The sequence below is a fragment of the Cyprinus carpio genome, chromosome B19, assembly GCF_018340385.1.
Source record: "Cyprinus carpio isolate SPL01 chromosome B19, ASM1834038v1, whole genome shotgun sequence".
Lineage (NCBI taxonomy): Eukaryota > Metazoa > Chordata > Actinopteri > Cypriniformes > Cyprinidae > Cyprinus > Cyprinus carpio.
The window spans coordinates 19,697,849-19,724,429 of NC_056615.1; the positions used below are offsets into that span (position 1 = coordinate 19,697,849).

The 26,581-nt window shown below is 35.3% G+C and overlaps 1 protein-coding gene across 1 annotated transcript; it reads right to left on the bottom strand.

The window, feature by feature from the left end:
- Nucleotides 1–1,138: 1,138 nt before the first annotated feature.
- On the bottom strand, nucleotides 1,139–25,598 carry LOC109055496 (nudC domain-containing protein 1). Its single transcript, XM_019072709.2, is given in 11 exon segments — nucleotides 1,139–1,733; nucleotides 2,925–3,084; nucleotides 14,866–14,991; nucleotides 15,280–15,424; nucleotides 16,949–17,092; nucleotides 17,094–17,154; nucleotides 21,501–21,689; nucleotides 22,226–22,409; nucleotides 22,595–22,783; nucleotides 24,881–25,035; nucleotides 25,347–25,598. Coding segments are annotated over 11 exon segments (1,755 nt in total). The 5' UTR covers nucleotides 25,462–25,598; the 3' UTR covers nucleotides 1,139–1,446.
- Between the last annotated feature and the right edge of the window lie 983 nt (nucleotides 25,599–26,581).

Sequence of the window (26,581 nt, forward strand, 5' to 3'; positions counted from 1 at the left end):
TTCCTTGTTAAAAGTCTGTTTGCAAACAGCCTTCACTCATGTAAAAGCATCAGGTCCATGTACACAGTAAGAAAGCAACATCTCCGCAAGCATTAGAAGAATTCACAGATCTTCCTCTCAGCTGTCCAGTGATTCTGGTGCAGATAATGAATCCAAACATCACAGGCTCATTTAATCACAAACACATGATTTAATTCGAGGCCTGAACAAATAAGGTTCACCTCACTACACAAAACAGCTGAGACAGACCTATCTCCCAGGCACATCTCTATGGATCCTGACAAATTACATTTGAAAGGGCCATAACACAGGGTGAAAAACAAGCATGCAATGGCCTGAACAGACATAAAGGAGATTAATTACAAAACCAAAGAAAAACACAAGAGACTTTAAGAATATGTTGCTAAGTGGTTCAGTTTACATTTTTATTTGAAATCAAGGAACTGTGACTTGTGATTATTATTATATATTAATATTAAAATGTTTCTACATTTTTTCAGCATTTCATTTGATATATATATATGTGTGTGTGTGTGTGTGTGTGTGTGTGTGTGTGTGAGGGACCCCCACATGGAGTTCAGGTCACAGGAATATTGAATTGATTGTATATATTTTATTTATTATTTACATGTGTCTATTTCTATGTATTTATATAACATATTGTCATGAGTGTATGTCAAAGAGAACAAAGTTGCATTTTCTAAATATTGAGTGACAACTGAGGGAAGAGTTGCCATGGCGACTACTGCACGTTTTCAGTCAACAAAGAGGACCGCTTGACTAAAGGCCACTCTTGTCTCTCTCTCTTTCTTCATTACAAAAAGACAACTCTTTTCTGTTGAGTGGACTTCCAGGGTGGAGTCCGCAACATATGTATAAGTGTGTGTGTAAATATACAGTATTTAATCTCATATAGTGCTTAATACTGTATATAATCAAATAAAATGCTGAATAAATATATACTGTATACAAATGAATGATGCCGTTACATGGCATTTGGTATCTGTTGATTTTAACTGCTGACTCATGTCTGGTGAAATAATTGCTTTGTCAAAAAGGGTCGCAGGTTTGTTCTGATGGGGTCATGGTCTGCGAGGAACACAGCTTCTTCATTGATCAAAAAAAAAATCATTCATCATTCAGAGTGGAAAACAGTGGTCTTACAGATGCTTATTTATTTTATGTATCCATTTTACATTCTAATGGAATACAATGTGACATTCATGCTATAGATTATGTCCAAGGAGGAACGTGTTTAATGTTTTACATATAAAGACAAATGCTAACACACACACACAGATACATTAGAGAAGTTCATACCAACTTGGTCTTGAAATATGACCGTCATATACTGGATAAGTCTTATGTTCACCAATGATCTCAAACGGCCCCGGACCAACCTTGGAGCAGAGGTGTCAACTCATCCAGCAGAAATACTGGAGAACATTAATTGTTCACTTTCAGCACAAACAGGTTGTTTGCAGTCAGGACGAACAGTCTTTCATTAGTGGCCCTGAATCCAAGTACGGGGTCATTGGTGTCTAGGTTGGCTACCTGTTGTTTGGCGACCTGTCCGACCTGCCGACCCTCCTTCCGGTTGAAGAGCACCGTGTCGACCGGCGTGGGCTGACGGTAAATGAACACACGCCTGAGGCACTCGCAAAGAGCAGCGTAGGAGAAGTTGGGTGCACAGGTTGCAAACTTTTTATCGCGTTTTGAGGCCTGAACATAACCTGAACAGAAATAAGAAATAAGAACCGGGTGCAAAACACCTTGTCCACACGAATACGTTTTCGTTTGAAAATGCCTTTTTTCTCTCTCTATTTTGGCCTTCTGTCCACACTGACACCGTGTCTACGCCAGCCGCGACAGTTGTCGTGTCGCACCGCAACAGCTAAAGTCTGTCTACACTGGATGCGACAAAGTGACCGTTAAAAATCATTTGAAATTATGTCAGTATGTCATAAATAGAACGCACCAGCAGTTTATTGTCGCGCCACATCCAATGTAGACAGCATAATAGGTTCTATTGTATTTTGTTGCGTCGTGCTCACATATGGTAAAATATATATAATCTGTATAATGCATATATTAAAGTTCATATGTGCAGTGCTGTAAAAAAAGCATTTAGCAGATGCTTTTATTCAAAGCGACTTACAAATGAGGACAAAAGAACCAATCAAAACCAACAAAAGAGCAATAATATGCAAGTACTATATTAGTATATAATTATAGATATATTTCAATTTCACAAATAAATAAGCAGCATTTTGTCAAAGCAATAAAAAAGGACACATTTAATTTATAATTTATCTTAAATCTCATGTTGTTTAAAAAATAAAATTAAAATCGTGAATCGATTCAAATCGTGAAATGAAAATCGCGAATCGAATCGTGAGTTGAGTGAATCGTTACATCAATAAAAAACAATTTACCAACACATAACAACACATTATACAAAAAATACACCACTTTATGCACACTACATATCACACTGTTGCTAAAGATTTGTTACTTTGTACACTCTAGGTTTTGCGTGTTAGATCACACATATAATGGGGAGTGAGAGTGACCTGTATGCGTCAATGAATGATGACATTTTTGTAAATAAAATTCTGCTAGAAGAATTGCATGAAAACCTATGTCTGTTTTGTCTGTATCATCTCGGTGAACTTTTAAGAGGGCTTTACACATGCACAGTAAGGCTAATTTAATGTTTTCCGATGTTTTAGAGTGAATGAGAAACTTTTGGAAAACGCTAATGTAGATGAAGTGCATTTTGAAATGAAAATCTGTATTAATGTAGACATAGCCTAATGACTAGCATAGAAAAAGAAAGCTGGTTTCCTCAGGTTGTTAAAACACTATGAGAGGGAAGTTTAGAAGTTTAACATTTCACATTATTCGCATACAATTGTCCTTACCGAGCGCGTTAAAGGTTGAAATGTGCTCCCATACATCGTTGTCCTGGTTGGGACGGGGCTGCCAGAGCAGTGCATCAACATCGTGCCGTAAGCAGAAAGCAGGCATCTCAGAGGGGTCAATATGAACAGAGAAAAGGAACTGGTTGCTTCCAAGGCTTACCTAAAGTTCAAGAAAAAGCATGTAAATAATTTAAAATTATCTGTCAAAAAATTATTTACAAAAAATCATAGTATATAGCCATTAAAAAAAAAAAAAAAAAAATCAGTAGGACTTTTTTTTAATGTATTTGAAAGAAGTTTATGCTCTCTTTTACTTGACCAAATATACAGTAAAAATAGTAATATTGTCAAATATTATTACAACCTACTATTTCAACAGATTTTAAAATTTAATTTATTCCTGTGATGCGATAGCTGAATTTTCAGCATCATTATTCTAGTCTTTAGTGTCAAATGATCCTTCAAAACTCATTGATATGCTGATTTTGTGTCTTTTTTTCTTCTAAAACAGTTGTGGAAACTGACCTTTTTTCAGAATCTTTGATAAATAGGAATTTCAAAAGAACAGCATTTATTTAAAAAAAAAAATAATAATAATAATAATACTCAAAAGCCACTACTGTTAATTTTGATCAATTTAACATGTCCTTGCTAAATAAAAGTATTTATTTTCTTAATTATCTCTTCTTTATTTTTTAAAGAAAGAATTTAAAAAGGGAAATAAAAAAGTTATGTTCCAATTATAGTTATTTTAGACTTTAGACTTTATAAATCGGTCTGGTATCTTCTTACATACATACATAGACGTATATTCTCTGTGTGATTGCCTCTTTAAGATTTCACAATCATATCTTATCAGTAGTAAAGGAGGCTGGCAGGCAGCATGGATATTGAATTCTTTTGAGTCTGTTTTTTTTTTCCATTGTCTCCCTATTATGCCATCACTCTAGCAGAATATGAAATAAGGAAGAAAAAGATCTCCATGCATATTCTCATAAAAGAGCCAATTATGAGGCGCCCATCTGAAATGACAGCAGGATTGAAACGTCAAGAGTAAACAACAGCAATGCAAGATGGTGGCAGCTGTAAGTCAACACCATTATCGTCATGACGTAAAATGTTTACATCTTTATAAATACTTTTTATGAATCACGACCGTTTTCATGTTGTACTGAAAATAAGTGTTATGACCTCTCAGTGACGTCTTTCTACCTCTGCACTTTACACTTGTCCTAAAATCCATTTGGTGAATGCTGGCAGCCAACATCTCCTTAAAAAGCCATTTTCGAAATCTCATCTTGCTCTGCTCACTGGTAACTGCGTATTAAATTCAGAGCAGTGTGCGGCAGCCGTTCTTCACAACTGCTGACAGCTCCACAGCTTAAAATTGCCACCACTGTCATTTAAACATAAAACACGCTAAATTACCTCTATAAAACTGTCTTTAAGAATGAGTTTAATTACTTGATTTCTAAAAAAAAAATATGTATCAGTTTAGAAAGAGAATGAGTGATGCTACATTACAGTAAATATCTGGATGACGAAAGTGTTGAACATTTCCTGCATAAACAGGAAACTGTAATGATAGTGTATATATACACACATACATCTTATATTACGCTTTCATTCAAAAGTTTGGTATATATATATATATATATATATATATATATATAACAAACTTATATATATACACATGTATATATATATATACACACACACGTATATATATATATACACACACACACACACACACACACACACACATGTATATATATATATATATATATTTTTTTTTTTTTTTTAAAGAATTCAATACTTTTATCCAGCAAGGACACACTGAATTGATAAAATTAATTGACATTAAAAATGACAGACATTTGTAGTGTTGCAAAATATTTCGATTTCAAATAAATGCTGTTCTTTTAACATTCTATTCATCAAAGAATCTCCCAAAAAAAAAACAAAAAAAAAAAACATGGTTTCCACAAAAATATTAAGCAGCACAATGTTTTCAACACTGATTTAAAAAAAAAAAAAGAGTTTATTAAGCAGCAAATTCAGCATATTATAATGATTTCTGAAGGATCGTGTGATACTGAAGACTAGAGCTATGGGTGCTAAAAAATCTGATTTGCCATCAGAAGAATAAATAAAATTTTAAAATATATTAAAATACAAAATGGTTCATTTAAATTGTAATAATATTTAAATATTATTTTTACTGTATTTTTAAAAATAAATGCAGCACACATGAAACCATTACATACAAAAAGTATGTTAACCACAGATCTTATTCATTAAACACTCAAAAATGAATAAACAATAAAATTTTACTTCTGGGTTTTAGGACTACAAACACCATGAGCTCCAAATGATTCCAACAGAGTTTCAAGCTTTACAAAGTAGCATGCTGCTAAGTTAACAAAACAACAGACATAAAAATAAATAGAATATTTTCACATTGGGAAAATAGTCCATTTATAATTAGACTGGAGTATTTTAGTGACACTTCTTAGTAGTGAATGAAATGTAACTATATTTATATTTCTATATTTCTTTTTCCAGTGAGCGTGTACAAATTGTAAAATTGCTTTATTAAGGAAGGATACACCCAATACTGCAATAATTTGGACAAATGGGTCAAAGCATAATGCTGAGGCCTACCCTTTTTAAACAGCCTTTGCAAACAGAGCCTAAAAGTTCTCCTAAGGCAATTACAGTCCAGTTATCTACCATCACCACTCATTTTCACAAAAAAAAAGAAAACTTGCACACAAAGCCAACTTCTCTAGACCGTAATTATGATGGGATTTTGAAATGCGTCTCTGTATTGTTTATGATCACCAATGAAACTAACCCCACCCAACTTACACACACAATTGATTCAAAAAAAACAAACACAAAAAAAAAAGAAGAACGACAAATAAACAAAATACAAAAAAAAATAAACTCCAAAAAAACCTTTGTTTCATTATGTTCAGAGTTACACTGCTGTTTGGTCTCTCAGTGAGAGGTCGAAATGTTTATGGCTCTCCACAAATGGGCACCTGGCTGTGCCAGAACTGCTTCACAAGAACATCACACAGTCTCATGTTTAATTCATGAACACAGCAGTTGTGAAGAGCTCAACAATAACGTTTTTTTTTTTTCTGCTGGCCTGCAGTTCAGATTTTTACTTGGTATGCCAATATTTTCACTGACCCCACCCAAGAAAAAAAAAAAAAAAAAAAAAAACTTGTTTTCAGCCAGCTAGATATCCTTACCTTATTACGGTATAATAATATACTTTTTGGAGTTTTATTTTTATATTTTCAGTTTTAATTGGAGTTAGTTATTTATTAATTTTACTTCTATATTTAATTATTTTAATTGTAGTCATTTTTTAGCAAATTTAGTTAGGGTTTTTTTTTTTTTGCGTTTTTTTTTTTTTTTTAATTTATAATTAATTTATTATTAATTAAAGTTTTAGTGATTTTGGTACTTCAAGTTTAACTAAATGAAAATATGTTGCCTTGGCAAAAAGATGAATTTTTTATATATATTTTATTTTATTTCAGTTAATGTTCATATTATTTCAGTTATTTTTCTTGTGGTTTTACATTTAGAAGTATAATAATCCTGGTCTTCTTTTTTCTTTTTTTTTCACAGAGGAAAGCCATACAGGTTTAAAAAAAAAAACGTGAATTCAAGTGACATATGAAGGGTTAATCCTTGATTTAATCACATCAATTACAAAAGCAGCATTTGAGCAATGCATTACTATAGATTACTACAGGCAACAAATATTAAAATAACCATCCATCAACCACATCTCCAGCATTATACTGTCTATATTTAACGGAAAAGCACTTTGCTCGTCTCAAATAGTGGTGAGGAGCTCTTGAGATACACATCATTCACATATACAGTAAATGTCAACCGTCTCCTTCACTTCCGTGGTGGCTTCGAGTTGAAAGAGGAGTGTCTCTCTCAAAGGAGAGGTGCCACTCTACAGGAACACAAAAAGAAATACAAGTTCTTTTAGGTCTGCTCCAGCACCCAGCTGAGGGACACAAACATGCAATCTGAAAACTCTGAAGAGGTCGACATGGGAAAGGCTCTCCCTGGAACCAGGAGAGAGGCGGCTTTACAATCTGTGAGCGAGTGCACTCAGAAAAAGGTCAGTGCGTTTCACTGCATCAATCTAAGTGATTTAGAAATGAGAGGAAGAGAGGAAATGGTGGTGGTGGGGGGGGGTGATTCTGGATGTGGAATTTTATTCTATGGCAAAAGAAAAATGTCTGAAAGCCTTTACAAAATGTACTACTGTACATATTGTTACGACCCCAGTGTGGGTCATATTGTGTGGGTTTGGTTGTCCTTTTGTTATCTGTTTTGTAGGTTGGAGTTGGAGTGAGTGACGCCATAATGACTGATGGTTTACACCTGTGCTAGAGCTGATGCCGGCACACTAAAGCAGCTCCCTTCAGTCGTGACGGGGGTTGCTCTCCCCTCGTGCCATTTTGTTTGTCTTGTTCCCGTTTTTGGTTTATTCTTTTACTTTATTACTTTTACTTTAATAAATGTTATTCCTTTTTGGCATACAACTTCAACGTGTCATTCCCTTCTTTGTCGCGGCTTTCGAGCCGGCCCGTGACAAATGGGGGCTCGTCCGCTCGTTTGTTAAAGAAATTCCTGTTATTTGTCGACATGGTTTAGAAGCGTTTTTGTTGCTTTCGGTTATTTTGTAATGAACGTGGCACGTTCATTAACTGAACATAAAACCGGGAGAATGTTGTTTGATTAACGCTATTGTTTGGTAGGTCTTATTCGTCGTTTGGAAGGAAATGCGCGTTGAATTTATTTGTTTTGAGGACTTATGTTGCTGTATTGTCAGTTAGCTGTTCTATGCCGTTTTTTAAGAGGTAAGTGATTTTGCAAATCTTATCGTGGGGAGATTATTGTTGATGTTCCCTTGTTAGGGGTAGCTGCTTGGTCCCTTTTGGAACAAGTAGGTAATGTAATTTTTGTTATTTTTGTGTGGTGACCGTGAGTAGAGCAGTTGTCTCGGGAGCATGGCCGTGGTATGAGATAGTCGCCAGCTTGCTGGTTGCTTTTCTTGTACCAGCGGGAGTTGGTGCTTAAATACCCCTCGCCAGTAACCACACGAAGATTAGGGATGAATTAGTTAGTTGTTTTTTTTTCTATAGATAGGGAAAGGGAATTTTTTCTTACCACGTGAGATTTGTGAATCACTATATTAATTATAACGTATATTTTAGAGGCAGTATGTCTAATCTCGTAGAAGATTTTATTGTTTCTCCCTCTGAAGCGTTACTTGAATTGTTCACCAAAAGATCAGTTATTTAAGATTGCGGATCATTATGAAATCGAACTTGAAGATAAAAGATTAAAAGAGAGTACAATAAGAGAAACAATTAAAACAAAACTGATAGAACAAGCTATATTAATTGAAATGTCTGATACAGCTACTGCTAGTCAAAGCAAACCACCTGTCAACCTTTTAACTTTTGAACAACAAGAAAGGTTATTACTGTTACAGCTTGAACAGGAGCGTTGTAAAATTAGAAATGGAGCGTGAGAGAAATAGAATCAAACAAACAGATATAGAGCTGCAGAAATATCGCTTGGATATGATAAGAGAAGGCAGAATGGATGATGGTTCAGATTATGCTCTTCAGGGTGCTTCTAAAATGTTTGACACAGCGGGAAAATTTGCGTTTGATGCCTAATTTAGTGAGCGAGATCCGGATACATTTTTTACCTTGTTTGAACGGATTGCGGAAGCGAGAGGTTGGCCCAGTAAGGAACGTACACTACTTTTACAGTGCGTGTTTACTGGCAGGGCTCAGGAAGTCTATTCTTCTCTTCCAGTCTCAGACTGTAACAATTATGACATCGTAAAAGCAGCAGTTTTGAAATCGTACGAGTTAGTACCAGAAGCGTATAGACAAAAATTTAGAACATTGTCCAGAGGTGTTAATGTTGCTCATGTTGAGTTTGCTAGAGAGCTCAGTATTGCATTTAATCGCTGGTGTATGGCATCTGAGGTAACCACAGTTGAGGAGTTGACTGACTTAATTGTGCTGGAACAGTTTAAGAATTCTGTACCCGCTCGTATTGCAACGTATATAAATGAGCAGAAAGCGGATACAGCTGCTAAAGCTGCTGAATTAGCTGATGATTATGTGTTAACACACAAGAGTTTTGAGTTTCGGAAAGGGGGACGAATTTTTGAAAATAAGGGAGATCATATGTCCAGAAATTCGTCTCTTATCTGTAATTACTGCCATGGTAAAGGCCACTGGAAAAATGAGTGCCCTGTGCTTAAAGCCAAGGGTAGAGGGGGAAAGGCTCTTCGCGTTAAACCAGCTGCTCTTGTGGCATCTGTGTTAAGTCCTGTTGATTCACTGGGTGAAGGATTTCCTAAATCGGGTAACCTTTTGGGAAATGGTGATTATGCGCCTTTTATCACCTATGGACATGTGTCGATGATTGGAACGGAGGTAAAAATTACAGTAACAATATTAAGAGATACGGGAGCTTCGGAGTCTTTTATATTGGAGGATGTCTTGCCATTTTCATTTTTGAGTGACACTGGTACTAGTGTTCTTGTTAGAGGAATTGGGTTGGATGTGATGTCTGTTCCCTTACACAGAGTAACATTGTCATCTGAACTTGTGAGTGGTGAAGTGGTGATTGGAGTGCGTCCATCATTGCCCGTGGATGGTGTGGATATAATCATGGGGAATAATTTGGCAGGGGATAAGGTGTGGCCTGATGCCTTTTATCTCCTGTGGTTTTATCTGTTCCTCTTCCAGGTTCTGACGAGAGTCACAAAAATTATCCGGAAGTGTTTACTGCATGTGCGGTAACTCGTTCCATGACCTCCACTCAGCCAAGGGTAACCTCTGATTCTGCTGTAGTCAAACCATTCTCTTTGCCTGATAACTTTTCTGTTTCTCCTTCTGAGTTGGTCCAAGAGCAGCAACTTGATTCTTCTCTCCATCAATTGTTTGAGAGGGTGATGTCTCCTGATGAAATTAGAAATGTGGCTCATGGTTATTTTTTGCAGGATGGAATTTTTGGTGAGAAAGTGGATTCCTCATGGTAGTGATTTTGCTGGGGATCCTATCATACAGGTGGTAGTTCCAGAGAAGTATCGCTCACTGGTATTGCAGATTTCCCATGATAAACTTGCAGGTCATTTAGGGGTAAAAAAGACCTATCACAGAATCCTTTGTCATTTTTTTTTTGGCCAAAATTGAAGAAGGATGTGTCACAGTATATCAAGACATGTCATACTTGTCAACTAACAGGCAAACCAAATCAGAAGATCAAACCTGCTCCATTGTTTCCTATTCCTGCTGTCAGTCCGCCATTTGAGCACCTGATTATTGATTGTGTAGGCCCGCTGCCTAGATCAAAGTCGGGTAGCATTTATTTGCTCACGGTGATGTGTGCCTCTACTCGATATCCTGCAGCATATCCTCTCCGTACGATCACTGCCAAATCAGTGGTGAAAGCCTTGACTCAGTTCATTTCCATTTTTGGCATTCCAAAGATTGTGCAGAGTGATCAAGGTTCTAATTTTACTTCTCATTTATTTTCTCAGGTCTTGAAACTGCTACACATTAAGCACAATAAAGCTAGTGCTTATCATGCTCAAAGCCAGGGGGCATTGGAGCGTTTCCATCAAACGCTGAAGTCTTTACTGCGTTCTTATTGTACAGAGATGGAAGGGGATTGGGAACAAGGATTGCCGTGGTTTGATGTTGTCAGCACGTGAGGTATGCCAGGAAAGTACTGGGTTTAGTCCCAATGATTTGGTGTTTGGGCACACAGTTCGGGGACCACTGGCTGTACTCAGAGACCAGTGGGTTGAAAGTGCACCACCAAAAAAAACTTGCAAAGCTATGTGAATGACTTTAAGCGTAGATTATATGAGGCAGGTAAGGTGGCAAAAGAACAATTACATTCTTCGCAAAAGCGTATGAAGACAATTTTCGATCGACGAACTGAGGAACGGAAATTCATGCCTGGCGATCAGGTGTTGGCTCTGTTACCTGTGGAGGGCTCACCATTTCAAGCTCAGTTTACAGGTCCGTATGTGGTAGAAAAACAAGTTACTGATTTAAACTATCTGATTGCCACTCCTGAGAGAAGAAAAATCCACCCAGTTGTGTCATGTTAATTTGTTGAAGCCCTACTATTGCCGTTCTCACAAGATGTCAAACGATGAGGTGAAACCTGCATTAGTAGTTGGGAGAATTTCGCTTGTGGGGGAGGGAGTAGATGAGGGAGTTTCTTTTCCAGAGGATACAGTACTATTGGGACGTCTAAAAAATTCAGAGACTCTTAAAAATGTGCATAAAATGTTGGCCCATTTGCCGGATGATAAATGTGGTGATTTGATTGATATTATTAATCATCATGTTTCTTTATTTGGGGATGTACCTTCGCGTACACATTGGTTGGAGCACGATATTGATGTTGGGGATTCAGAGCCCATTCGCCAGAATTTTTATCGGGTGTCCCCAAATAAACTCCTGCATCTTAACACTGAAGTTCAGTATATGCTGGATCATGATATTGCACGACCTTCATTTTCCAGTTGGGCATCTCCCTGCTTGCTTGTAAATAAATCTGATGGTACTTATCGGTTTTGCACAGACTATCGTAGAATAAATAGAGTAACAAAACCAGACTCATTTCCACTGCCTCGTATTGAGGATTGTGTTGATCGGGTTGGGTCGGCAAAATTTGTAAGCAAGTTCGATCTGCTTAAAGGCTATTGGCAAGTTCCATTGACCAAAAGAGCTCAAGAGATTTCCACTTTTATTACATCAGAGGGGTTATTCTCCTATAACGTTATGAGTTTTGGCCTGAGGAATGCGCCTGCAACCTTTCAGCGACTTATGAATAGGGTTGTTTCTGGGTTAGAGGGAGTGGCCGTCTATCTAGACGATGTAGTAGTTTTCAGTGATTCATGGGAGCAGCACTTGGAACATGTTGCAGACCTGTTCTCTCAGTTTGAAGAGGCTGGCCTGACCGTCAATCTGGCTAAATGCGAGTTTGCCAAGGCCACTGTGACTTATCTAGGTAAGGTAGTGGGACAAGGATGTGTGCGACCAGTTCGGGCCAAGGTTGAGGCCATTGATCAATTTCCTTCTCCTACTACTAAGAAGGAGTTGATGCGGTTTTTGGGGGTTAGTGGGTTACTATCGGGGATTTTGCAGCAATTTTTCTACCGTGGTAGCCCCCCTCACTGATCTGTTGAAAGCAAAGGCAGCTTTTGTTTGGACATCTGCCTGTCAGGTTGCTTTTCAGGCAGCTAAATCACTGCTTACTTCCACTCCTGTGCTGGCAGCGCCTCGTTTTGATCGTTCTTTTCAGGTATGTGTGGATGCTAGCAATGTGGGTGCTGGAGCGGTGTTGTTACAGGCTGATGAGGAAGGAATTCAACGTCCCGTTAGCTACTTCTCAAAAAAAGTTTAATTCTTATCAGTTGAATTACTCTGTGGTTGAAAAGGAGACATTAGCTTTGATTTGGGCTTTGCAGCACTTCGAAGTGTATGTGGGATCCGTGTCAGACCCATTGGTTGTGTATACGGACCACAACCCGCTTGTCTATTTACATTCTTTGCGGTGCCCCAAATCAACGATTGACTCGTTGGTGTGTCTTTTCTTGCAGTCATATGCACTTGACATCCGGCATATCAAGGGGACTGACAATGTGGTAGCTGACGCATTGTCTAGAGCTCCTTATTCCTTTTAACTGATTGACTAACTATGTTTTGTTTTGCTCTACTTGTCTTTCTTAAATTGCTTCCACAGGGCCCGTGGTTGCTGAGGATATTGGAGAGTATTACAGAGTGGTGGGTCTTTCTAGTTTGGGAGTTATTGGGTGACGGGGTTTATATGTCCACCCTTTTTTTTTTTTATGGGGGGGGGTGTTACGACCCCAGTGTGGGTCATATTGTGTGGGTTTGGGTGTCCTTTTGTTATCTGTTTTGTAGGTTGGAGTTGGAGTGAGTGACGCCATAAATGACTGATGGTTTACACCTGTGCTAGAGCTGATGCCGGCACACTAAAGCAGCTCCCTTCAGTCGTGACGGGGGTTGCTCTCCCCTCGTGCCATTTTGTTGTCTTGTTCCCGTTTTTGGTTTATTCTTTTACTTTATTACTTTTACTTTAATAAATGTTATTCCTTTTTGCATACAACTTCAACGTGTCATTCCCTTCTTTGTCGCGGCTTGCGAGCCGGCCGTGACAATATACAAACAAAAATGAAAAGCAAATAAAAGCCATTAGATGATAATAATTGATTGACTGATTATTAATTATTTATTATCATTGTTGTTACTACTACTACTTTTGCTACTACTAATAAATGTTGAATAAAATGCCTTGAATTAAGGTTTCTGCCAAATGAATAAACGTAAATGGTAACAAATGGCTGCAGGGCTAAGAATAACAATGAATCCATCTTTTGTTTTAGTCTTTAAAAAGTGAAAGGTGTATAGATATTAACAAAACAGACAATTATCTTTTCTTGTAAAATGTGACACCAAGATCGCGAATTCGACCAACTGAGAAAGTTAGTTGCAAAAGAGCGACCAGTGGGAACTGGGAAGCCCTGGGGTGCCCTGTGTGCTTTAAATTTTAAGCGGATTTTCAACCATATATTATCTTTGCTTCACTAGAAATAATAAACCTACTATAAATGAAAGACAGAAGATCAGACAAATCATAATTTAACATAGCCTTCCACAGGGTTCAGTATTCACATGTCAGCTTTTAGTGATACATTGTCCTGCACAGTTTGTCACTTATTTATATATATAACAATCCTTTGAGATTAGAAATATAGAAATATTAGAAAATATTTAGAAAATTAATTAGAAATATTTTATTTAATTCAAAATAGAATTTATTAGACAATAACTTTTAGGCCACAAGTGTAATTTTTTTATCTGAAATATTTAGATACACATTAAAATATATATACACATACACACACTTTATATCACATCACAAAAATAACAAAAACACATCACACAAAAAAAATTAAAATTCTGTTATTATTTACTCTTTAATTCTGTCTTGTACGTTTAGGTACAGTATATACTAAATGAATATAGAGAAATGACTGGATTAGCACAGCTGCACCTATAATAAAAGCCACTATTTGAGAACTTTATTTCTTGCAATTAAACACTAAGATTTCTGGCATAAAAGAATTGTTGAAATCAATCATAATATTACTGACTTGGCTCTCAGCCACCTCATGTTTAGGTGACTGATCCTTTGATTGCATGTCAAAGACACAGTCAGTGCTAGATTGTGTCGAATCATCAAGTGCAGGAATGTTACTCGCAGCATGAGACGCCAGAAGAGAAAAAACAATATTGTGCTTCTGCACTTACACTCATACAGCACAGGTTATTTCAAGATGCATTACATCTCAACATTAACAGCACAGCTCCTGAGTCTCTTGTGGGAACTTAAACAAGATAATGGTTGCATTAGGTCAATAGGAATTCAAACACTGATCTGAAAGCTATGAAATCTTTAAGATCACATCAGATCAAGTTTTTTTTTTTTTTTTTTTTTAAACCAATCTTCTCGGGTAGAACCAGCTCATGAATCTATCGATGCAAAGATGTTTAATGTTCAAAATAGGCTAAATATTAAAAATACATTCATTAAATGCTATACTCTTCCAGCTTCCAAGTTTGTAAACCAAAAATCTAAACATGTACGTTAAATGGTGTTTGTTGTTTTTGTATGTGACTGGTTACTGGTTCACAGTAGTTCAACCATGGTCTGGACAATAATTTACACCTAAATACTGATAATGTGAAATATATCTGACCAATTACAGACAACATCTGGGTTTTGAAGCCTCATCCAGCATACTGTACTTCTATGGCCTTACCACATGGGAGGGCTTCAGAGTGGCACCATCAAAGCACATCAATGTAGAGCTGTCCTCCGGAAACATGTCACAGTCCTCCATTTCCTGGGCGTTGCAAGGGGGCTTGTCCTTCTCTGGGTTTGGATTCTATGAAGACAAACAGGAAACAAATACTAACAATTTAGAAACTTTTCCAGTGCATGTCTTTGCTATATCTTATGCATAAAAAAATTTATTCTTTTCCTAAACATTAAATTCTAAACAATGAAATTCCATCATAAAAATATGAACGATCACATTTAAAACTATGATAATTAAAAATAAAAAAGTGAAATTAACATACATTATTGTGTGAAAATTATTTGTATAAATTTTCCAAAAATTAAATCTAAAAAAAAAAAGTCCATCCACCAAAAGTTAGTGAAAGAAACTGACCAGGTCTTCAGAAGTGAGATACGAGAGTCTTTGCTGAAGCTGTGATTTTTGTTCATAACTCATTAGATATTCTCCTCTCCGGTCCCCAAGAATCACCTCAGACCACAGTGGCCCTTTACTTCGCTTCTGTAGACTGACCTCCAAACTACACAAACAAAAACTCTAAATAATAATTCAAAAAACATTTATAGTGTATCACAAGGATATCATGTAAAACCTTCTCAGCACTTCTGGATAAAGAAATTCACATGATTTCCCATCACACAGATCACCGAATACAATTACATTTTGCTTTATGGTGTTGACAGTTCTGTTATAAAATAAAGGACTTAATCAAAATTAATTCGGTTTTCCCTTTGAACTCTGTGTACAAGTACTATTAAGGTTGGAACATTTCCAATCTATTCGATTGCATCTTATAAAAACAATTCCTTTTATATATTCCATTATTTTGTATATGCCTCATAATGAGGAACGTTTTGGGTACCCATACAAATGCAAATGACAGTTACATTGACTGTACAACAAACAACAGACAGAAAACATAAACACACGTATAAACACTCAAATCCAAACTCAGACAGCATCCAGCTCACACACTCAAGAGCACAAGAGGGGCCATCAGGGGCCTCTTATTAAAATCAAGGATCTGGAAACAGACGAGAGGACTGGGAAAAATGTGGAGGGAGGGGTTGTTTGCATCTCAGGAGGAGGTGGTGAGTGAACGAGACGTGAGGTGATGTTTATTAGAAAGAGGATTGAACAGCGGATGAAGGAAAGGATGTGGAAATTCAAATCAGATAAACAACTTCTGAGAAATGAGTACTTCGTAAAACTGACATGTGCGATGAATGTGTACGAAGGCACAGTGGCAACTCACACCTCTCATAAACATACAACACTGTGGGCGGTTGTTCTCCATTTGCGTTAGCCAAAATCCTCTTGTGCATATACACAATATATTTAGTCTTTGCCAAGACATAATGTGGAACAACAACAGTTCTTAAGCTTTATTTACATTTAGAAAACCGTTGAAAGCACTGTTAAACTTTCAAAAACTGCCCAGCTCCAAATAAGCACATAAATCTGGGCCCATATTCACAAAACATCTTAAAGCTAAAAGTAGCTCATAGCACAGAAATTAGTACAACATTGACATGGCTTTTCTAAACCTCACTAACTAATAAAAAATTACTATTATTTAAAGTAAAACGAGGGAACACATCAATAAAAAATTGACACAAATTAATACATTTTACAAAGGAATTCTTCATGCATGGCCATGATATCTACGTTTTTTTTTTTTTAGTTTTTTTTATGCATGTCATGTGGGGCTCCTAACCAATTTCCAATATTAGCATTTTCACTTAAAAACTTTATTGTGGATATAAGATTTGAGAACTGCAGTCGGGTTATTTTGATCTAAAATTATTCTCTTTTTTTTAATTTTGGTGTAGTTTTTAGACATTATAAATCACCTAGACCTTGTGCAAAACATCTCCTTTTTGTGTACTACAAATAAACTCATAAAGGTTCAGAACAAGATCAGGGCGAGTAAATTACGATGGAATTTTAGGGCAAAATAACCCCATAAGCACAAGGTGATAAATTCTATTCTAATTTAAATTCTATTCTATTGTAATTCTAACTTCCACCTATATGTTTTCACCTCTTATCATCTTTAATGGTCCAGGTGCTGGCCTCAGGATCTACAGGAGCGAACAGTTGCCCATCCAGCAGCGGTGCATGATCCCCTACTCCGACACGTAGGCAGTCCACAGTGAGCTTGAAGCGGATGTCATCTTTGGTGGTGGCTAGGTAACCGCACATTCAAGGTCACATCCTCTTCTGTTTGCTGCCAGAAGTAGATGGGACCTGTGATCAGAACAAAGGAAGAAGTGACACCTGATTCAAAGCAGATGTTTTACGAATGAATGCATAATTAAATTTCACTGATATCTGGAAGACTTGCACGTGATTTGTTTGCTTAAATTAATAAACGGGTAAGAAACCCTACAGGTTTCCTGAATATCCTGAACAACCCTTTAAACGATACAAAATAGCAATGGTAACATAAAAAGACAAGGCTGTATTCTGTGATCATGTTCAATTCCATTGCCTTTTCTTTCTATTATATCATGATTCAACCATCATTGAACCATGTGTGTAATACAAAGTATGATAAAAGAATTCTAGGTCACTGTCACACTATTGCAAAAGATGAAAAATTAAACCTGTATGTATGCAACAACCTGTGTAATTGTGTGGCTTTATTTAGAAATGGAAGGCCAAACTCTGTGTGCTTTTATAGAAGCCATTTGATGAGAACAGAAGTGGAGAAAAACGTTCTTTTTATGTGCTATTGAGTTCCAATGGTGTAGTGACTACATACTTTATCAACAAACTGGTACTGTAAGTTCAACCCCCCAAAATGGACTTCACAATCACTATTATGCCATTATGCAAGGCAATAAACTTCAGGTTGCTCCAGGGGGACCCGTTTGGAAGGCACTTCAAATGAAATTATCAGCTAATTGACAAATTAGTAATTAGACACACTTGATGACACCTCAAGCAATTTGAGTCAATTTGATTTTCTGCTTTACTAGATTTACAGCTGCAAACAGAAATTAGGCTGGTCAAACCATAAACCATAACTGTGGGTAAGGTTTAGAAGATTTATTTGGTTATAGCACCTCTGGTGGTGGTTTTAGGAATGAGGTTACATTTATTTACAGTTATAAATAAGGTTTTAACCAGGTATGGCTTTCAGCAAATTTAGGAGGAATTCTTAGGGCAAACCTTGTGTCGATAAATAGTAATAAGTAATAGATAAATACTACAGTTCAAAAGTTTAGGACCAGTAAGGTTCTATTGGAAAGAAATTAATACTTTTATTCAACCGGAATATATTAAATTGATCAATGATCAAAACATTTATAATGCTACATATATATTTATTTTTTTACATTGATAATAAATGTTTCTAGAGCACCAAATCAGCATATTAGAATGATTTCTGAAGGATCATGTGACACTGAAGACAGAAGTAACATCTGCTGAAAATTCAGCAAATAATTTGGATGTTAAACATATATTAAAATTGAAAACAGTGATTTTGAATTGTAACAATATTTCACAATATTAATGTTTTTAGTCAAGTCTGCCAGATCACGTTACTCCACCTGCAACATGGGGAATAGTATGATGCAAATTGCATTCGGCACAGATTTTTAACCGTGCTTCCCATTTTACCTATGAATCGGGTGATAAAGCTACGAACAGTGCTAATATACAACACCTTAAGCAAGCTCAAATTCATTCTTAATGAATTCCACATAAAAGATTGCAGCAGTTGATCTCTTAAAAAACTCAAAAACTATGGTAAAAAGAGAGGCGCATGAGGAAAAAAAGGAGAGGCCAGAGTCTCACCCACTCAGTCTTAACTGTGCTGGCAAAACCTTATTAGTGAAATTGGAACAATTTTCTCAAGCCATAAAGCTGCTTTAGAGTGCAGTGAGGAGTGAGAGCAGCACGCTCATTATCTTCTTTTGTTGAAGGTCTAGTCAACTAGCAGCCCAACCAGAATCTTGCTGAGCAAAACAGGATAATGAAGAGAAGGGCAATGATGTTCCGTGACACTGCTAAAACACTCTGACTCAGGCATTTGATATACTGATATGTTATGGATATGAATATGGTATGCAACTATGGTATACTATCCATATATGACATGGATTTGATGTACTATGTAGACAAGATGCAAAACTTCCTCCCAAGCCCAACCAGACCATTCATGGAAATTAAACAAAAAAATAAAAAATAAAAATTGAAATATTCACAGCCAGGGGCATGTGCATGCCCACATGAACATTTTCAGTATTTAGCAGGTTCTTTTGTGCTTATGATCTATAATGTAACCACCAACATCAGTAGATCTGCAAAGAGGTTATTCACTCACAACAAAAGTAATTTACATAATAAAAGTCTTAAAGGTACAGTAGCAAAAACAGACTTTTAAATTCTCAAGGAATAGAAATATTGAAACGGTAATCAAATTTATTAAAAAAAAAAAGATTTGGGTGTAAAAAAATGACTAACATCAAATAAGTGAGCATAAATATAAAATATTCTAAAATGTTTCAAATGTGGCTTGCTTGTTTATAGGGTGACTAAAATATGTTTGCCTATGTTTTGGTAACCACATGACCAGTGAAGAGGTTATTTAATCACAATAAACTTCATGTACAAAATATAAATCTTAAATGTTTAATTCTTAGTAGTAAAAAGAGGGTAAAAATAGTCATTTAAACAAAATCATGTCCATTTAAGGTGCAAAAAATTAATAACATAAAAAGAACTTCAGGAAAAAATAAAATGCTATAAAAATTTGCAATATGGTAAATTTAAAGGAATAATTTACTCAAAAAATAAATGGTCATAGAAAACTAGATCATTACTGTTTTGGGTGCAGAAAAAAATAAAAATAAAATAATATATATATATAATATATATATATATAATATATATATATATATATATCTATATATATATAATATATATATAATATATATAATATATATATATATATATATATATATATATATATATATATATATATATATATATATAATATATATATATATATATATATAAAAAGAACTTCAGAGGAAAATAAAAATGTTACACAGTATAAAATGTAGCCAATTTACAAGAATAATTCAGTCCAAAATTGAATGGTCTTAGAAAACTAAATCATGAGTATTTTGGGTGCCAAAAAAAAAAAAAACCTTCAGGAAAAAATAAAATGCTACAGTGTAAAATATGAACAATAATTTCTGTCATTATTTACTCGCCCTTATGACATTCCAAGTGTTTTATTAAAGAATATCTAAACTCATCTTTTCGACACAAAAAAAGGAGACAGGCATTGTATCGAGCACTGCGTCTCTGTGTGTGTATTACATAATTACTGATATAAAATTGTATCGATTCTGTATGGCCTAGAAAGACTTCTAATTCACACTTCATTGATTCCCCAACCCTCTCATAGTGGTCACCATATAAGCTTTGGTTTCTTCATGTACCCTTAAATCAACGGAATATCAATGTCTGGTGTGCATGTGCCCATTAATAGTCTTTTGTGGCTAAGGAAAGTCGACCTCTCTTTCAGAAACAAGCTAATGCACCTCCATTTTATCCGCCTACCAATAGAGTCTCTCTGTACTCTCAACCTCTTAAAACGGGAGAGAGAAAGAGGAAGAGGATGAGCCGAGATCACTGCTTTATTTCTCAGAAAAAAGCTCAAAGGTTGCACAGGAAACAAATGGCCTTTTTAAAGTTCCCTTTCTCACAGATTCTCACATGACTAATACAGGTGATAGAGGAAAACAGGAAATGATAGAAAGAGGATAAGATGAGTTTAAATATAAAAAATGTCCTGTTTATATGTTTGGGATTTTGGTTTTATAAGCTTATTGTTTGGTGATTTCAATCATTGACTGTTTTAGCTTTGCCAGAAAGGAAGTACACAAACATTTCATAAAAACTGAGGGTTAATAAACAAATATTTGATGGAAAGGACTCAATCGTTCACCTCTAATGAGGTAATATTTGCAATTAGCACTCTCTGACCCATCCATCACAGACTATATAAATAAATCACTTGTTATTATTATGACAAAATCCAATATATGATAGCAAGAAAAACTTGCTATTAATTAAGCGTCGTTTCATCACAGAAAGGATACTAAATGCATTTCATACCAATGTTTCACGCAGCCGCTGACCCGTATTTACATAAAACAAACCAGCCTACTTTACATAAACTTCCTTGCCAAAACTGAAAAATGAACACAACCAATGACCACCGCTGTGCAGGAGCACATGGTCCTCTCCAGTCCTCATCAAGGTCTATTTGAGGAATTCTATCTGAATGATTCTTTCTGATGTTTCTATGGATACAGCAAGCCTCTGAATCATTGTATGAAAGTGCGCTTCCTCAAGACTGCAGCACTAGAGTTTCTAGTTTGATGGTGACCACTTCAAATGTCTTTTCTTGCAGGCTTTCAGAATTGTCAACCTGCAATCTAGAGTGAAAATGTACTTTCAAGTTCAGATGAATATTTGGGACTGGTTCAAATCACACAACAAAAAAGCCAATGTTTTGGCCACAGTTTTGTCTAGCATGAATGAAATATGTTTGTGGCCTTGGTTCTCACCTGGGTTCTCCACCTCCATATCCTCAACAAGTGGTTCTTCAAGTGGAAGTCCATCCACCTCAGTAAAAGCGAAGGGTTTCTCTGAGGCTACTACGATTCCTTTACCCTGAGGCTCCACGGCAGCGTAGTGCGGGACAGATTTGCCCTTCATCATCCTCCTCTTCCTCACACCATACTTCCTTTCCTCATCTGCAAGAAAGAAAGCACTTTACTAGCTGTATTTTTTTCCTTTTTCCTGCACTCCAAATCTAAACATGACATCTATAATAACCTAAAATATTAATTTATACACCTAGTTAAGTAAAACTTATATTTTAAAAGATATTCAAAAAAACAAAAGAACTGTATTTTTGATTAAAGAAATGTCAAACCTTTGAATGGTAGTGCATATTTCCTTATACTCTCTATATACAATGACTTCCAAAATGTCTTTAAAAATGCTTTAAATTAAATGAAACTGCTCATAGCATTAATATGTGATTTTATTAGATAACAACTTTTGTCAACATTATCAATAATTTGAGTGAAAACTCGAATTGAAAATTCAAACAAGTGAACATTTAAGATATGGGAGTAAATAAGTTGAGTGAGTATGAACTTTGGTTTATTTACGCATGCAGACAAATGATTTAGAAACATTGGCAGTGCAGCAACTGACAAAAGAAAGCTCAGGGTTAAAAGTAAGAGCTGAAATCATTGAACAGCAGGAAGGCACTCACTCTCACCCTGCCCAGCAGAGTTGTCCACAGTGATCCACTCCAGTGAGATTGAGAAACCGCTGCCTTTGGTATCAGCTGGATCTTTCTGGACTCTCAGAAGCAGCACTTCAATGGTATGAACATGAGAGCGCACGTGAGCCAGGCTGTGAACGATGATGAACGGCTCTCCTAGACGCTCGCTGAACATCGGCTGGGAGTAAAATAAAGCAGTATGCATGCAAAATATGTAGTGCCTCTCATATCTATATGATAAGAAATACAATGTGTCTTCCAAAATGTCATGGGAAAATAGCAGATAAATTAAGCCAGCAATTATAGACTAATAATTTGATTAGTGGGAAATGTTAAGCCAAAATCTAGGTCATTTTCTCCTACCTCCCATTTAATATGTGAACTCTCACCCCTCTTGCTTGTGCGCAAGAGTGTCAACTTTCCGGTTCCATCTGAGAGTGCAGCCCAAGTTGCAGAGGTCAGGCTCAGAGAAGCACACAACTGCTCCCCCTCACAGGAGATTGGGTCTGATTCGAAATGGAACATCTCACGAGGTTTCCCCAAGGCTGTGTCCTGAAAAAACAATTGATGGACACTTGTCAGTTCTACACTATACCATCCCTAGTACTAAAGAGAGCATTTTCTTGTAGATGCGATTAAACTGTGCATGTATTTTGGAGGTTCATTATGTTGCAAACTGCAAAAAAGAAATGCATGTAGTTACAATAGGAAAAATTCACTGATCGATCCATAAAGATTATGAATGACAACTTTCTAAATACCAGTTCAGATGAAGTTCAGCTAATTAAACTAGCAAGTCAATGAATGAAGCAACAAATCTGAAGTTAACATCAACTCGAATCCTGTCAAATAACTTCTTTTGTGTACATATCTCATGACTATTTTGTTCTTTTCCAGGGCTTTAGTGTCTTGCCAATTAAACAACATATGTTCAACAAATGAGACATCAGCCAATGAAACAATTTAGAAATGAAACTAATAAGTGCCACACAAACTGCATGTTGCAGAACTTCAAAGCCAGCAATTTGAAAAGGATTACAATGACCTTAATAATCATCAATTACACTCTTTATAAGGTAGCAATTTTTCCAAAGAATTGGGCAGCAGTCTGCCTTTAGTTGCCATGGAGCTTGACGCACACATTAACACCGATCCGTCTCAATTTTCACTTCTTTCCCCGAAGTAAAATGCCCCCTGTCTAGTACCTTTGAGAGAATACAAACAGTCCCCAAGGAGAGATAATTGCAGTATGTTAACTGTAATTATAACACAACAGGCACATTTCATAATGAGTAATTTCTTTACCCAGCATGTCAGTAGCAAGAGTGAGAAAAAAATTACAATCAAATCATCATCATCATAAAATTTATACTAGCTCAGAACAAAACATCTGTAGAGACGCTGCATTTCATCTTATTATGCATCTGTGAATTACATCTTATTATGCAATTTTTGGATCCCTTTCAGAATGTACGGAACAGCATCTAAAATCAAAGTTATTGAAAAAAAACATCATATAAAACAACTGAAAGAAATTAAGAAAATAATCTTTGCACAGATTGAAGTAGGGATGCATTAATATCAAAATGCTATCATTTAGTCTAATTAAATTAAAATGGAAACAATTAAACAAAAAAATATTTTTAAATTATTCAAGTAAAGTTAGGCATCAAATTACTATTATTAAATTATTACAATTTGTAAAGATAATTTTTTTTTTTCTTATACAATTTTATTCTAATTATTTTTCACTTGAATAATGTTCCTGGAGATGACTTTCATCATTAAAAATAGAAATGGTTGCACTATTCAAATTTGGCCTGCTGTGCAAAAGAATGTGTACACACATGTACAATGTCCACCAATGCCAAAAATAAAATAAAACATTAATATTAGCAAATAACCAATATGGAAATACTGTATATTAAGGCAGAACACTGTGGGCACTGTAACTGATTTCTATTATCTAGAACATGACTGTGGTTTCAATAAATTCAAATAATAAGCAATATAATAAGCAAATAAAACATATTTATACAAATGATACTGTTAAGCTCAATATTTAATCAAAATCTTTTAAAATAAAAAGGAAAACTTCTTCACTGACACTACTATAAACCACTAATGCCCTCTGCTGGTAGAGAAAAACTAGAAATACTAGAAAACTACACAAGTGTATCTCTCCATATCCAAAACATTTATGTAGGACATTGGTTCTCAAACTTTTTGACTCTAAGGTTCCCCCCATTGCCCAGAACAATATTCCCAAATACAGCGTTGCTTGTTTTCAAACATTTTAATTAACAGAAACTGGGATTGTTGATACTCTGAAGAAACAAAACAAGATTTTTCATTAAAAAATAATGAGAAAAAAATTTATATCTTTTCAGTTTACATTTTTGACAATTAACATACAATTAATACAACTATATAGCATAATTTAAATCATCCTGTGCCCCTTGAGGCACCTAAGGCCACTTTTTTTCCCCTGATCTTTTTATTCAATTTAGTAAGAAGAATGAATGTGCATTTATGATCCACACATGTATCCTGTGGGAGAAAAAAAAGTGCTCTAGGGTGGAAATATAGTTCATCCAAATATATGGCCCTTAAAACCCATAATTTCAGAAATGACATTAATAGACTTACCAATGTGACTGTTAGATTGAGAACTCGGCCCTTGCTGTCCACAAAGTAGACGCTGTCTTCGTACCAGGGGTCGATATGAAGGTAGTTGTACATACCAAATGCTCTCACATGATCCAGTGTGTACTGACTGTCTTTCAGTTTAACCTCAGCCACAGCTGAAAGAAGAGACACATTACTGACTTGGAGGAGGCATCCCAAACCACAGATAATGTGATGTTCTGTGCCCAAAAAGACAGCTTTGGGCTAACATTAAAATTCTTATTAAGATGCACACATCTGGTTATTCATGAAGAGCAATGCACATGATGTAGAACTGCATCTTTAGGACTGTACGACTGTTATAGTGACAGTGTTGTTTTGAACAAGATTGTTTATGAGTTTGTCACGCTAAGGATTAAATAAACACGTAAAGTAATATAATAAATAAAGTCAGGCTATAACAGGTGAAATAAAGCTCTTTTCTCACCTGCGTCCAGTTCTACATTATAAGTAGGAATAGAGTCCAGTGAAAGCCTGTAACTTTCAAAACTGGTATCTAGCAGCTCTCTGTTTACCTTCAACGAGCAATTCGGTAAAGCCATATTTCATTAAAATTATATATTAAAGAAACAGATATAGGTTCGAGGACTCTAATAAAACCAACATTTAACGCTGCTAGCAACAGGAAACAAGCTTTAACTGTAATGCACGCGTTTCCTACGTGTCGACCCGGACCAGTTTTCAAACGGACCGACCGCACGCGATTCTGGGAAGTCGAGTCTCTGCGGATTCCGTTTTTATCTCAAAATAACGAACTACAAAAAATGTTAATAAACCATATTTGAAACTATATTAAATAATAATAAACTATATTAAATAATAATATAATAAAATAAATATTAATTAATTGTATTATATATATATATATATATATATATATATATATATATATATATATATATATATATATATATATATATATATATATATATATATATATATATATATATATATATATAATAGAATTCTCGTTATAAAACAGAATTTACTCTTGTTTATCTGTGTCTGTTCATGTTGGATAAAGGTGAAGTTTAATAACACAAATTTTTTTAATAAACCATATTTGAAACTATATTAAATAATAATAAACTATATTAAATAATAATATAAAAAATTTAATATTAATTAATTTTATTATATATATAAAATAGAATTCTCGTTATAAAATAGAATTTACTCTTGTTTATCTGTGTCTGTTCATGTTGGATAAGGGTGAAGTTGCATAAACAATGACAGTGCATAATTTTCAACATATCAGCTAACTGCAAACAACAAAATAATGGGTATATACTTACGTATATTTATCTAATTTACATTTTATTCGAATTAAGTATTTTTATTCTAATGGAAATGTCTTTAATTCTTATTACAGCATAAAAACGGTTGCATGCTTCACGATTCAAATTTGGCCTATTATATGCAAAAACAAAGGTAGCCTATACATAGAACAAAAAAGATGAAAAGAGATCACACTTGGATATAAGTACACGAACAGCACACTGCTGCTCAATTAGATAAACTAAATCTGTAATCTAGTCTCTGTAATATTGCTTATTATAATCATATTAATGATCAAATTTTTAGTCATTGTTTTGTAGTATTGAGACTGATGTGCACATTTTGCTCAAGTTCAGCACTGAATATTACAAGATTTTTCCTTAT